Source organism: Octodon degus, unplaced genomic scaffold (assembly GCF_000260255.1).
Source record: "Octodon degus isolate 3935 unplaced genomic scaffold, OctDeg1.0 scaffold00189, whole genome shotgun sequence".
In the NCBI taxonomy this organism is placed as follows: domain Eukaryota; kingdom Metazoa; phylum Chordata; class Mammalia; order Rodentia; family Octodontidae; genus Octodon; species Octodon degus.
In genome coordinates, this window is record NW_004524765.1 from 1,885,174 (window position 1) to 1,899,002 (window position 13,829).

Sequence of the window (13,829 nt, forward strand, 5' to 3'; positions counted from 1 at the left end):
TTAAGAAAGGAGTTGGGCGCATGCCCACGTTGAGACTCTGCCTGGGTGCAGTGAGCTGAGGGATCAGAGACGCGAAGTGTATGCGCGTGGTCGGGCCAGCAGAGGGCAGCAGCGGCGATGAAGCTCACGAGAAGCCCGGAGGTGCTGGTGAGTGAGGAGCAGAGGCCGGTGCCCTGCTGCGCGCTCCACAGTAGACGCGAATGAATTATTGACTTATGTATATGTCTATTAGGCCGGATCTTGTGCTCCTGAGACGGAAGACTTCATATTCCAATGTAACAAAAAATCAGGGAAGTAGACACAGGTGGAAAGAGGGTGTCTTAGTTACTCTTCTCTCGTTGCTGGGACAAATGCCCGACACTCAAAATGAAGAAAGGAAACTCACAGTGACTGGAGGTTTCAGTCCATACTCAGCTGGCTCCAAAGCAGAGTGGGGCAAGGCAGAGAACAACCTTTCATGGCAGAGGCAAAGAGCAAGCGCACAAGGGAGGGGTAGCAGCAGCTCAAGCAGCTGGCTTCTCTTCCCACCTTACATTGTAATGCAAATTACCTGCCCCAGGGCAGGTGCAGCATCCACACCCACAGTAATCAATCACAAACTCCAGAAGCCGCCCCAAGACTGCACGAGGCTTTGGGGGACCACCTAGACACAAACCATAACAGAGGGGAAAAGCCTAAACACAGGAAGTGTGAAGGGGAGAGACACCTAAGCATGACGCCGAATGGCCAGTTGAGGGCACTCGCTGTTGTATCTCTTCTTTCCTTCCCACGGTTGCTGCAGCAGCTTATCTCTTCACAGTCACCTCATGTGAAGCCCCTCCCAGCCCCCCCCCACCCCTCCGGTGGTTGCACTAGTACATGCAGCTGTCCACAGGGCATCTTCCCTTAGACACTTCAAACTTTGTGCCTCCAGGATGGAACTCATCACCCCCTCCGGGCTCCTTCCCTGAGCCTGCAGCTCCCTCAGCAGTGCCCCGAGATGACTGCAATGCTCCATGCAGCCTGTAGCAGGCATCAACACCAGCACAATCCTGTGCTGGACTTCCCAGCCCAGGCCAGGGGCTTCTGCTGAGTTCCTAGAGACCCAGCAGTCCCTGCATCATTCCAGGGCCCATGAGAGAGGGAGAGGGGTGGAGAGGGCACAAGTGCATGGGGCAGAGTCCCAAGGTGTCTTGAATGTCACCTGGCAAGAGATAGGGTGGTGGGTGTGTGAATGGCCTCTCTCCTTCTCACTTTACAGCTATCAGAACCCAATCCTGAGGTCCTGCCCTGATGACTTTATGTAATGCTCATCGCTCCCCAAAGGCCCCACCTGTAGGCATCACTGTGGCATCCAATTTCCCTCCTGTCCATACCTGACAGCCGGGATCACCTAAATGGATCATCAGGGGGGTTTCCACTATAGCAATGGAAGCTGACTGGCGTACTTTCTTGATCACTAGGGGTGAATAGCATTTTCAAGTTGGGTTCTTGAAATCTTCTGAGTTCATGCAACTATTTCTACATCATGTTGACTGTTGTTAATCTCTCCTTTTCATACAAACTTCACAATGTATTTGTTAATATTCACAAAACAACTTTCTGATTTATTATTGAGCTCAGTGCATGGATCAAATTGAGACGAGACACCTCCATCCTCGTGACTTGCTACCTAGAAGCATGGAGTTGCTAAGTGTTTCTGCAGCTTAGTGCTGCTGGCAGCTGAGCTGGGGGAGGGGTGGCCTATTTGCCCTAATAATTTGGCACGCATTTCAATCAAGTAAGATTTGCATTTTTCTAGGCTATTTTGTAGTAGTGATGGCAGACAGGCAGAAGAATGTAGTTACCTCTGCTGAGGGCCCAAATTGAGCCTTTGCACCCCCAACCGGTACCCCCAACCACCGCAGTACGTCATGTGGTCCCAGCAATGAACACCCGAGTAACACCCAATCTTCACATCTCTAAAGAAGTGGATGCCTCAGCACTTCACCTTTCTTTGGGGGTAATGTAAGTGATGTTGTGGTTTTAAGTTCAAATTCTTATGTTCGTTGATGATATGTAAAAAAGCAATTGAGTTTTGAGTTGGATAGGATAGCACAGTTCTAAAGTCCCAGAATTCAGGAGGCTGAGGTGGGAGGACTGCAAGTTCTAGGCCAGCAGAGTTTACCCAGCAACAGAGAGACGCTAACTTTGAACATCACCAACAAACTTCCAGTGATTTTGTCTACATCTGTGTGTTCCTTAAGTAATGTGAGTATAGGCAAACCACATATAGACATGTGTTTTCCCTGTAAATGTCAGAACGAAACGAAGCATTGTACATGCTGAGCATGGTGTCCTGTACCTGGAATGTCAGGAATCAGGAGAAGTCAGCAGATTTCCAGGTGTTCTAGGGCCAGCCTGGAGAACACAGTGAGATTTCAAGGCCAACATAAGCTACATTCTGAATAGCTGTCTTTTAAAAAAAAAGGGGGGGGGTTCAGGGAGATGGCTCAGTGGAATAAGCACTTCCCTGGCAAGCACAAGGGCCTGAGTTCAATCCCCGGTTCTGAAAAAAAGAAGAAGAAGAAGAAGAAGAAGAAGAAGAAGAAGAAGAAGAAGAAGAAGAAGAAGAAGAAGAAGAAGAAGAAGAAGAAGAAGAAGAAGAAGAAGAAGAAGAAGAAGAAGAAGAAGAAGAAGCAGCATTGGACAGCAGTGTTAAATGTAGTGCAAATGCTCTAGTTTCCTCTCCCCTTCAGGCTTATGGGTCTCCTCACTCACAATTTCCTGTTTTTAGGCCTTAGCATTTAGGCCTACTTTCTCCTCAGTATGCAGTGCAGGTGAATGGCCTCTATATGCTTGCTCTCCTCAGTCTCCCTCAGCCAATGCAGTGTCCTCCATGAACTGCAAATGCTCTCTGTCATTATTTTCATAGGCATAACAGACTTGTCTACCTGCCTGATTTCTCTCACAGTGGAACAGGACCTCCTGCAGCTCAGTGGTGCAAGGTCTGGGCCAATAAACACAGACAAGAGCCAATAATTCATTCACATCTATTGTTGCAGCACACAATATTACCAAATATGTAAGAGCTGAAAAACCACTTTGACATTGTTGTATAAAAAATGAAAATGAAAAAAAAAAAAGAAAAAAAAGAAAATGATAGAGCCCAAAACTTGAAGCTTCTAATCAAGAAGAAAGCATGAAATTTTTATGAGGAGTTGATCAATTCCTTCAAGCTGTGATTGGAGTAAACTTGTTACACAAAGAAGAGTTTGTTCTCTGTAAATATGGACAATGTTATAATTTCAAATAGAAGATGAAATGTCTAGAGACACATCTGCATAAGTGTAGGGATCCACTGGTCTTACTGAGAACGAACGGTTCTACCCGGGAGGACACGGTGACAGGAATGAAAAAGACAGACAAGACAAAAAGCTGGGCTAGGTGGTCACTAGTCTGCCTGATGGGCAAGACTAACTCAACGCACAACGAAACAATCTTTTATTTATACTTTTGCAAAGTTTATAACACGTGGCACAGGGTTGCCTAGAGACTAATAGCTGGCCTGAACCAGACAGGATGTCTTTCTCAGGACTGAGGTAGCTTGTTCGCTTTAGGCACTGAGGCCCAGTACCACCAACATGCATTTGATCAATTTCCCAGCTTCCTGCAGCTCCCAACACATAAGTGTTGCAGAATTTTTAAGACATAGAGTGAAACCTAGGAAGTAGGAGGACTTCATTATGTGCACCCCAATCAGGTGGCTTCCTAAAGCCTGAGTGTGAGACTAGGAAACAGCTCCAGGTTTATACATAGGACAGGCATTCTTCTTGTTCAGTGGCACCCAAGCAGCTAAGGCTTCAGAGAGATGCAGACATTCTTGTAGTGAAAGTTTGCTTCCTTAGAACCTTTTTAACTTTCTGGGGAGAGCAGGATGTCACAAACTTGGATGTTGCAGATGTCATAGGGAGTTACAGGACTCTTCCTTCAGAACCATCAGGGTCATTCTTATCAGGGACAGAGCTAGGTCAGCCATTAGAAAAGCAGATCCTGGTGGGGACAGGCTGCCACAGGGCTCTACAGAGCAAAGCACAGGTATTAACCTTATCTGTATCCTCCCATAGGCGTGTGCTTTCAGGGAGGGGACTTCTCTGGAAAATTTGCTGAAGGTTGATTTTCTTGTGAGTTCTGCTTTATTTAAGGAGTCACATCTGCTAAGAGGTGGGATTCTCTTTTCTGGGCTAAAAACATACCTTCTCTTCTCCGGAAAGCAGTGCTGATCAGCTGGACACAGAACAGAAAGGTTCTTTAGACCCTTAGAGCTCAGGGCAAACGAAACACGGAGACCCGGTAAGAGGGAAAACCTGAGGGCTGGGATTAGCAGGGCAGTGGAGAAGGCTGGGAGGAGGTGGTCAGAGATGAAGCTCAGCATGTCAGCAGGGGAGAGGTAAAAACCCAGATTCTTGATTTGAGTGTTTTGAATGCAGGAGCAGAGGTCAGAGGCAGAATGGGGGGTGCCGGTCACAAAAAGATGTTTGCTTATCTCACATTGTTTTCCCTGGAATTTGAGGTTATGTGAGAGAGATTTTTTTTTTTACAGTTATGAGCTCCTTGAAAGCAAAACAACAGTATAAATAGTGATGATCAATAACTCTGCTCTTTTGCTTCCGTCCTTACCACGCTCTTCCCTCTTCCTCCACAGAAGCGATGGTGTGAGTCCTGAGATCGCCTCTCCTGCTGCTGTTGGGCCTACTGGGGCTCGTGCGTTCCTGTTCTGCTCAGACCCCTTTTAAGAAGTTTGAAGTTCAGCACGTACAGCCAAACAGTCTCCCATGCGACCAGGCAATGATTTCTGTCAACAAAGCTGCTCAGAAGTGTACGCCCACACACACCTTTCTCCACAAGGCTCCCCAGGATGTGATTGCCATCTGTAGATTGCCCACAACACCCTGCAGGAGTGGTCAGAACAAGTGCCACCTCAGTGCATGTCCTGTGAGAATGACTGAATGCCAGCTTATTGGAAAAGACCAGTTTCCTAACTGCCGCTACACGGATACTCATAGAGTTCAAAACTTCATTGTGGCCTGTGACCCGCGTCAGCCAGGTGACCCTCGAGATCCCCTGCTGCCTGTATACTTGGACTGAGTCCTTTAAAGTTTTCATCAGTTTTTGTCTGTCTTCACAGGTAGTTTCTATAACAGTATATTCTGCTTTTTTGTTTTTCTCGTTTTCCTTCATCATCTTTCTTTCTGATTTTCTTGTTGCCACAAAGAAAGAGTAGAGGTTCTGGGACAATTAGAGAGCCAGGATACTGTAGCAGACCTGGGACTGAATACATAGATGAACAATTTCTTTGTGCTTGGAGATCTGTCTGTGTTGGAGCCAGGCAATGTGGAAAGGAGGGAAAGCTCTAGGCTTTTGTCACTTTTGCTAAGCATTTACAGCAATAAAATAATTTCCTACTGCATTTGAGAGAGTGTGACTTTTTTTTTTCATTTTAAAGAAGTTTATTGAAATAGCAATACACTTGACTTAAAGGGAAAACAAAAGTTCTTTATTTATTAATTAATTAATTAATTTATTTATTTATTTATTTATTTTGCGGAACCAGGGATTAAACTCAGACCTTGTGCTTGCCAGGGAAGCGCTTATTCCACTGAGCCATCTCCCCGGCCCCTAAAGGTCTTTTTAAAAGAAGAATCCTAGTTTAATTTACTCCTACTTAAAGACAGGTTGCCCTACAAGTGAGTGTATTTTGATCCCTCTTCAATCTCTTCCCCACCTGTTTTTCATGAGTGTTTTTATTCCCAGGTTTCCATCACGCTGTGCACTAGATTTCCAAATCTTGTGTATATTGAGTAGAAAAGAACCGCAAGTATACATCCACTGGCAAAGGAGAAAGCAAGTACACGTTTTGAAGATGCTGGGAATGTGTACTGAGGTGGCAGGAACAGGAAAAGTGGTGTCAGGATGACATGAAAGTAAAAAGCACAGGGATGCCCCAGGCTTTGCATTTTAAAGGGTGTGCACCCCAGCCCAGGGGTGGGGCTCCTGATAAGACTGAGAGCAGTGATTGATCGGCACTGAGTCAGCTCAGCGGTGCCGTAACTGCGCGTGTGCCCCAGAGTTCACTCTGCGTGCATTGTGCACATCAGGTGCAACCCTTGTCTGTGAACCTTCAGTGAGGTTCAAAGGGGGAAGAAGTTCCTGAAGGTCGGGGCACCTTCTAGTGTGCCTGTGCTCTGGCTGGGACTGGATTCAGAAAAGGAAGGGTGCTTGAAGCAAAAAGAAGCCTGAAGCATCTCAATTGGGCATCCCAGTAATTTGGGATGCGGCCCCTTTAGGGCAGTTTACTCTTCCTGCAGCCAGAGGAAAGCATTTGTTGTTGTGAGGCCCAGATTACAGGAAAACTACATGGAAGTTTAAAAAATATTAAAATAGAGTTAGCAAAGGGATCAGGTCCTTCACTTGATTTTCAAGTTGTGTGTGTGTGTGTGTGTGTGTGTGTGTGTGTGTGTGTGTGTGTTTTCTTTGATGAATCCTTATCAGCAGGAGAATGTAGCAAATTTCTGGCTTTTTTGTTAAGAAGCAGATAGAGGCACACTTTCTTGCTCACTTTTGGCCACAGTAGTTCTTGGCTCCACTATGGGCCCGAGGGGCATCGCAAGGAAGATGAATGTCTACGGAACTGAGAAGTCCAGTGGGCGGCTAGACTTGGGCTCTAACTACCAGTGCCCGAGGGCTGACACCTGCTGGCCATGGAAAACACACCATGGTGAATTTTTTTGCGTGAGACACTTGATGGCTTGGGGTCCCCTGATTCCCAGTATTGGTTATATGTGTGTGGGGGGGGGTGTTTCCTGATAAAACTAAAGTCCTGCACGTGGGTCTGAGGAAGTCCATTGCTCTCCCAAAAGGGAATAAATGTCCTCCACTCATCTGAGTGCCAGATAGAACCAAAAGTGGATAAAGGAGAAAGTCTCGTCTGTTTTTCTTTCCTCCCCTTTTTTGTTGCCTGACTACTTGAGCTAGGACATCTCATCACGTCCTGTACTGAGACCAAGAGCTGTGTCGTGAACTCCTCAGATTCTCACGCTTCTGGCCTTGGACTGAGTCATACCATTGGCCTCCCTGGGTCTGCATGATGGTAGACAGCAGGTGATGGAATGTCTCAGACCTCTTAGCTAACTCGTCCAATTTCTCATAATGAATCAGTCTCTATGTCTATGTTGCTTTTCTGGAGAACCTTGAGTGCTGTAGACTTGTTCTTAACTCAGGTGAATAAGTTAATCTGCTTTATGGCCAGATGCTCATTTTGATAATCTTGTTAGATATATTTGCTATTTTCACTAATTACCTAATATTAATCCAAAATATCTTTGAAGTGGTGAGAATTTGTAATGGATTCGTTACTTATCTGATTATTTTAAACCAATTTTGAGACATGAGTGACAATAAACTATCACAATTCCCTATGCACTTTAAAAAAATTATTCACCTAAAGAAAGTTTTTAAAAATACCCATAATTATTTTATGGGTAATTTCAGAGATGGAGGCAGAATTTATGTTCAGATTCCTACTCATTCACTCCTTATATAATTTAACCAAAAACACAGCTCATAAAATCTGTGTCAGGCAAAGTAAACTACAAGGTCGAGCCTAAGAGCTTGTCTTCCCTCCTCTCCTGACTAAAGGGACGCATTCCCTCCCTGCTGGACAATCAGCCCATGATGTCACTAGGTACTGTGCCCATCTTGCTGTTGATTCATGGAGGTGGGTGGTCAAATTTCTCAGATCTCCTTGAGGGCTGTGGGCAACTCCTGCAATGAGGCCTCAGATCCAGCAATCCCAACTGTAGCCAAGATTCTTCCAAGTGTGTCTTGCTGGGGTTTGATAACAAACCCCATGTGACAACCTCTGTCCAAATCCCATTCCGGGGCATCTGCCTTGCCATGTCCCTGCTGGGAAAGTGTGAGGTGAAGTGAACATGACGCACTGTGCACTGACCTTGTCTCTGTCCTGGACTTTACTGAACATGCTATAATCATTTAATAACACTTACTTCTGCAGGACGGCTTGAGAATGCGTGTTTTTTCTCCTATAATTTTATTGAGAAACAAATAGCAATGAGACAGTTTCAAATCAAATTAGTAGGGCAGTTTCAATAATTAATACATTGCATATTGCTTTCTTAGTGGTTATTTGTTGTACAAGATGCAGACATGATATCCTGTTTACAAACACTATTAGAACAAATCCCTCTATTCATTAAGAAAACGTAGCTGAGAATGTGTTGTTAATGTGAGATTTTTATAAAATTAGAAATGGGAGGATCAGGAAGGAGCTGTACCCTTAGAGTCTGCTCATGTAAACAGTGCGATTCTCCAAAGGCTTTGGGTCCAGAGCAGTTAGGAGACCGGTATGTCCTGCATGGGCTCCTGCTGGCCAAGCACAGAGCGCTCCCTGCTGGATGAGCAGGGGCACTGCATGAGCAAGGCTGACAGAGGTCGGGCCTGTACTTCACATGGTAGATCCAGGGAGGGCAGGATGCCAGGAGATACTTTCTTACCCTATGTTAAAGACCTCTGTGATGCCGGTTGGTGTGGGTGTCTATTGCTCCATTTCTGCAGGATGTCAGAGCTGAGCAGTGACAGCCTCTGGAGAGGAGGCTGTAGCAGGGGTCTTGGCTGAACCTGTCTCTCCCTCCTGACTCTTCACCCATTCAGCCAGCGATTGCACTCTCCTGGCTCCAGGAACCATTTGTGTTTATGACCTTCAGACTTGTTGCTGTGTCCTGAGAAGTAATTCAGATCCCCCTGCCGCGTGTTCACCCATATTCTCCTTTCAAATACATTGTTCTGATGGTGTCTTGAATAACTGTTCTGTCCATTTCCAAGTCCCCATTTCCCTCTGAACCTGTCCTAATGGTCTCGTTGTATATTCTCATATTCAGGAGAAGCTTTCTTCAAATATGAAGCCTGATGAACTATAAGTCTATGCTGCCCACAGTGCAGTGTAACTTTCCTGTGACTTTCATGGGTGGAGGATGAAAGAGCAACACAGTAGATTGCTGAGGCAGGAGTAGGGGCCACTCCAGGCTGGAGCGCCTACTTGTAGAGTTACTGCTGGGAAATGACAGCTTGCCAGGTGACACTCCTCTGCTCCATCTTCCTGACTGAAGTGGAACACGTGATCGGCATGTTGCCGATATCGTGAAAGTGAAAGAAACACATGTCGTGTAAGCGCCAACGCAGTGAAAGCTGGCTAAGGCAGTTAAGAAATGTGCTTCTGTGTGTTGTCTTCTGCTTCCTGCTGAATTGCATGGAGCAGGGAATGACACAACCGCCAGATGGAAGCAGGCGGTGTCTGTGACTAACCACATGGCTCAAGGCTGGCTGCCAGAGCAGATATTGGACTTTCATGTGAACATCATATTGTCTTCTATTCTGTGTGTCCTCTGGTAGAGCAAATGCTCATGCTTTTGAAAACAGTGTTCTGACTATCTTTGTATTTCTGTGTATCCTTTAGATGTTGGATTCTATGCTGTTGATGGTAATGTAAGCTAGTCGAGCCACTGTGGATGTCAGTACGGAGGTTGCTCACAAAGCTGAAAGTAGAAGACTGGCATGGTGGTACATGCTTGTAATCCCAGTACTCTGCAGGCTGTCGCAGGAGAATTGCAAGTTTGAGCCCAGTCTTGGCAACTTAGTATGACCCTGCCTCAAAATAAAAAGACAAAAGTGTTTGGAACATAGTTCACCGCAAAGGCCCTGGGTTCAACACCCAGTGCCCCCCACACAAAGTAGAGCTACCATTTGATCCAGCTGTTCTACCCAGTATAGCCCCAAAAGAATAAAAGCATACTCTACAAATAACTACAAACACATGTTTGTTGTGGCACAGTTGGTTAGCTTCTGGCCAACAGATAAATAAATAAAGGAAATGTGGTATATCTACACAATGAGATATTAGTCACCTACGAGAAGAATGGAAACATGCCATATGCAAAATGTATGGAATGGAGGTTATCATACAAAGTAGAATATGCCAGACTCAGAAATGTGACATTTCCCCAAATGTGGAATCTTAAAAAGTATTAATTAAAGAGGAAACATGAGAGGTGACAAGAATGTACAAGAAAGAGATGAGGATGCAGGCCAGCAGGATAGGAAGGAAAGGGGGAAAGGGTGATAAAGGGAAAAATGATTAATGTCATATGCACTCACCCATATGCCAAAATGAAACATCATTCTACATAAGTAATGTACAGTAATAAAATAAATTAACTAAAAAAATCCCAGCAAGTTCATAAAACAAAATTTCACTGGGATTTTTTTCCTTGAAAGCTTCTCAAGTTTTACATCCTGCCTCAAGTTTTAAGAGCCTCCTTCTCCTTTAAACCATCAACCCCACCTTATAGCATGGATTTCAAACACAAGGTTTTATACAGACTTTACTTTTCCTTAGCGAACTAAGAAGTTGCAACTAGGCAATACAATGACAAGGATGGAGGTACCCATTTCCTCTGCTATCACAAGAAAGTCTATGGAGAAAAACATTCAGTGCTCAGGGCTGGCCTTCCCATCTCTGCCTATGAATACACTCAGGTGGCAGCTGTAGAGGAAAAGTCAGGAGCTCTTGGGATCGCAAGTGTGAGTGGGGCTGGGGCTCGAAGCCCTTGTATCTCTCAGTGCACACCAGGCAGCTGTCTTCTACTGGAAGCTTGAGCAGTGTACCCAAGGCCTGGTAGTCATTCCTGCAGACAGCCTGATGTAGCTGCCTCTCTCTGCACCCACATCTTCCCCATTTTATGACAGCAGGCACAATTTCAGTGACTGCAATGCCAAGAAGAGCCAGGGAAGCAGTGATTCCCCCAGCAGGGATGATGAGGTAGAGACAGTTCCATTCTCAGCATGAAGTGCAGGCGGTCCCTCATTCTATGAATAGGATGGATATTTCTACCTCTCCGCAGAAGGCACCAGCACAGTTGCCCACTTGTATAAGGTTCTATTCCTTGCATCTCTGTCTTCTACAAGCTCTATGACCTGGTCTCAATACCCTCACCCATCCTGTTGCTAAGTCAATGAGAATGCTCCACAGTAGAACCCCAGGGCTCCTCACCTCAGTGTGATCTCAGTGTGAGAAATGTGATGAGGGTCTCAGGTGCCTTTGGGGTGTCTGCATAGGGCGCCGTCTCCTTCCCATGCTCTCAGCTGAGGCACATCATGCACATGTCCTGCTCCTCACCCATCCACTCTTTTTTGTTTTGCAGAACCGGGGATTGAACTCGGGCCCTTGTATTTGCCAGGCAAGCACTTATTCTACTGAGCCATCTCCCCAGCCCTCCATCTACTCTTATTTACATTTCACCTCATATTTGCTCTGAGAAATGAGAAATACCTCTTATTCCAGGGACCAGGAGCTAATGTCTCCCTTCAGGGAGCTATGATTGCTGCTGGTTTTTTTTTTCTCTTCTTGTAACTATAATTTATTTTTCCCCATAATTTTATTGATAAACAAACAGCAATGAGACAGTTTCAAATCAAATTGGTAGGACAGTTTCAATAATTAACACATTGCATACATTCTTCCTAGTGGTTAATTGCTATACAAGATGCAGACATGATATCCTATTTACAAACACCATTAGAACAAATCCCTCTATTTATTAAGAGAATGTAACCATATATCTATCCTAAGCACTTTGAATACACAGATACAAAATGGACATTCATCTATATACTCTTTTTTGGTTAAATTCCGTTATTTGAATATTATAGATGTGTAAACTCAGCAAAATATTCTAAAAGAGTCCAGTAGCCCATAATAGTATTGGGTCTTCCACTTGACTGGCAATGTCAGAAATTGTTGACCTGAGTCCCCTACAGCTCAACATGATTGCTGCTGTTGCAGGAATTCCTGTAGAACCTGCTGGGTTGTGCCCCTCACACTCTCTGTGACAGCTGTGGGCCGACAGGGAAATGTGACACCCTGGCCTGACTGGAACTGCACGGAATCTCAGGTTAATCTGAAAAAATATTTGATGTATCTATGTAGTATTGAGTCTTCTATATGCCCAGTACATGGTAAATAGGTAAGGCTTAGGCTTTCTTTAATGTCACATAAGAAAGATTCATATTTTTTATCCTTGTGTTCTTACTTATCTTTTGGTAGTTTTCTTCTGGTAAATTTAATATTTTATGATATTGTAAACTGAACCATTTTACAATCTCAGTTTGTATTTGTTGTTGGCATTGGGACTCAGGAAACAGAACCCTGAAACATTCATTGGTATATTGACTATTTATAATCTATTTTGAAGGACCAGCCAGATAGCTCAGTGGCCTAAAGTGCCTGCTTAGGCAAAGCACAGCGACCAGGGTTCGATCCCCAGCATGCCTTGCTAGCCATGCCCCCAGGGCATGCTGAGAAAGCCATTGAGACCTGGCGTGGTGGCGCGCGCCTGTAATCCCAGCGCTTGGGAAGCTGAAAACAGGAGAATCACTATGAGTTTGACCTATGTAATGAGACCCTGTAGACCCTGCACTAAATACCTAATAATGATAATAATTTATTTTGAGAAACTGCAGAAAAAGCAGTAGCTCTGAAAAACTGTCCTTTTAAAAAAGAAATTTATAGGGCTGGTGGGATGGCTCAGTGGTCTAAAGCACCTACTTAGAACAAGCTTAGCAAAGCACAGGGACCATGGTTCAATCCCCCAGGACCACATGCCAGCCAGCCCTGCCCCCTGGTGGGCTGAGCTGGACACACACACACACACACACACACACACACACACACACATAAATAAATAAAAAAATAAAGATTTTAAAAAAAAATCCCAAGCAACTAATATTATAAAAAAAAAAGAGAGAGAAATTTATATCCACACCATGTTTTGTTCTTTTTTCTTGGTATGTGAGGGATCAGACACAGGGCTTTCCTTGCACCTGGGAGCATGCGCTCCCCACTGCGCTCCCCTTCCAGCCCTGGGAACCTGTATTAATAAAGGCTCTGTATGAGGGAGAGCGCTACACCGAGACTTTTATGGTCTGTGAGGCTAACTTGTGCAAGGTAATTATTCACTGTACATTGCTTCCTCTTGTCTCCCCTTAACTTGCTTTCACTTCCCCGCTCCCCAATACCTCAGCTCTGGTATCTTTCCGCAGCTCAGGAGGCTACATAAGCTTCACACACTAGTGCTTCTTCAAATCGCATACATTTGTAGAATTTCCATGCGTACTTTTGTAATTGAACGTGGGGTTTCCCCTTTAGTTTGTTTGATATCAACTTAATCTGTAACATAACCATAGAATCTACAAGGATGAAAGGGAGCTATTTTCCTTTCCTGTATCCTTTTTTTTTTTTTTTGCGGAACCAGGGATTGAACTCAGGCCCTTGAGCTTGCCAGGCAAGCGCTTATTCTCTTGAGCCGTCTCCCTGACCCCTTCCATTTCTGTATGCTGAGACATGAAATGAAATAGATGTTTTTAGTCATCTTGCATCTAACAATTATAAGTCTAAAGAGTTAATTTTATGTCCTCTTAGATTTTTCAAACATATAATTATTAGATGAAACTACATTTGGCCCGCAGTGGCCTCTATGCCCATGTTCTTCCTTGGAGAACTGCAGCCTAATGTATGGTGTAAACTGACAGAAAGTGTACCAAAAACTTGGAAAGTATGTTATACAAATGGTAAGCAGCCAAATGTAAATGGCCAATTATTTAAATTATGCTCTAATATGACAAATATGTGGAAACAAACAATCTACTCTTCTCTGAACTTCAGTTGTCTTTTGTACATAAATATTCTCAGACACTATGCAGAGTGGAGTGAAACATTAATATTATCCCATAATTATTGT

The 13,829-nt window shown here is 44.5% G+C and overlaps 1 protein-coding gene across 1 annotated transcript; it reads left to right on the top strand.

Annotated features, from left to right (window-relative positions):
- The first annotated feature begins 117 nt into the window (after positions 1-117).
- On the top strand, positions 118-5,140 carry LOC101588967 (ribonuclease K3-like). The gene is made up of 2 exons (XM_012517537.2): positions 118-164; positions 4,686-5,140. The coding sequence occupies exons 1-2, from the start codon at positions 118-120 to the stop codon at positions 5,104-5,106; spliced, it is 468 nt and encodes a 155-aa protein (XP_012372991.1). The 3' UTR covers positions 5,107-5,140.
- Positions 5,141-13,829: the final 8,689 nt, after the last annotated feature.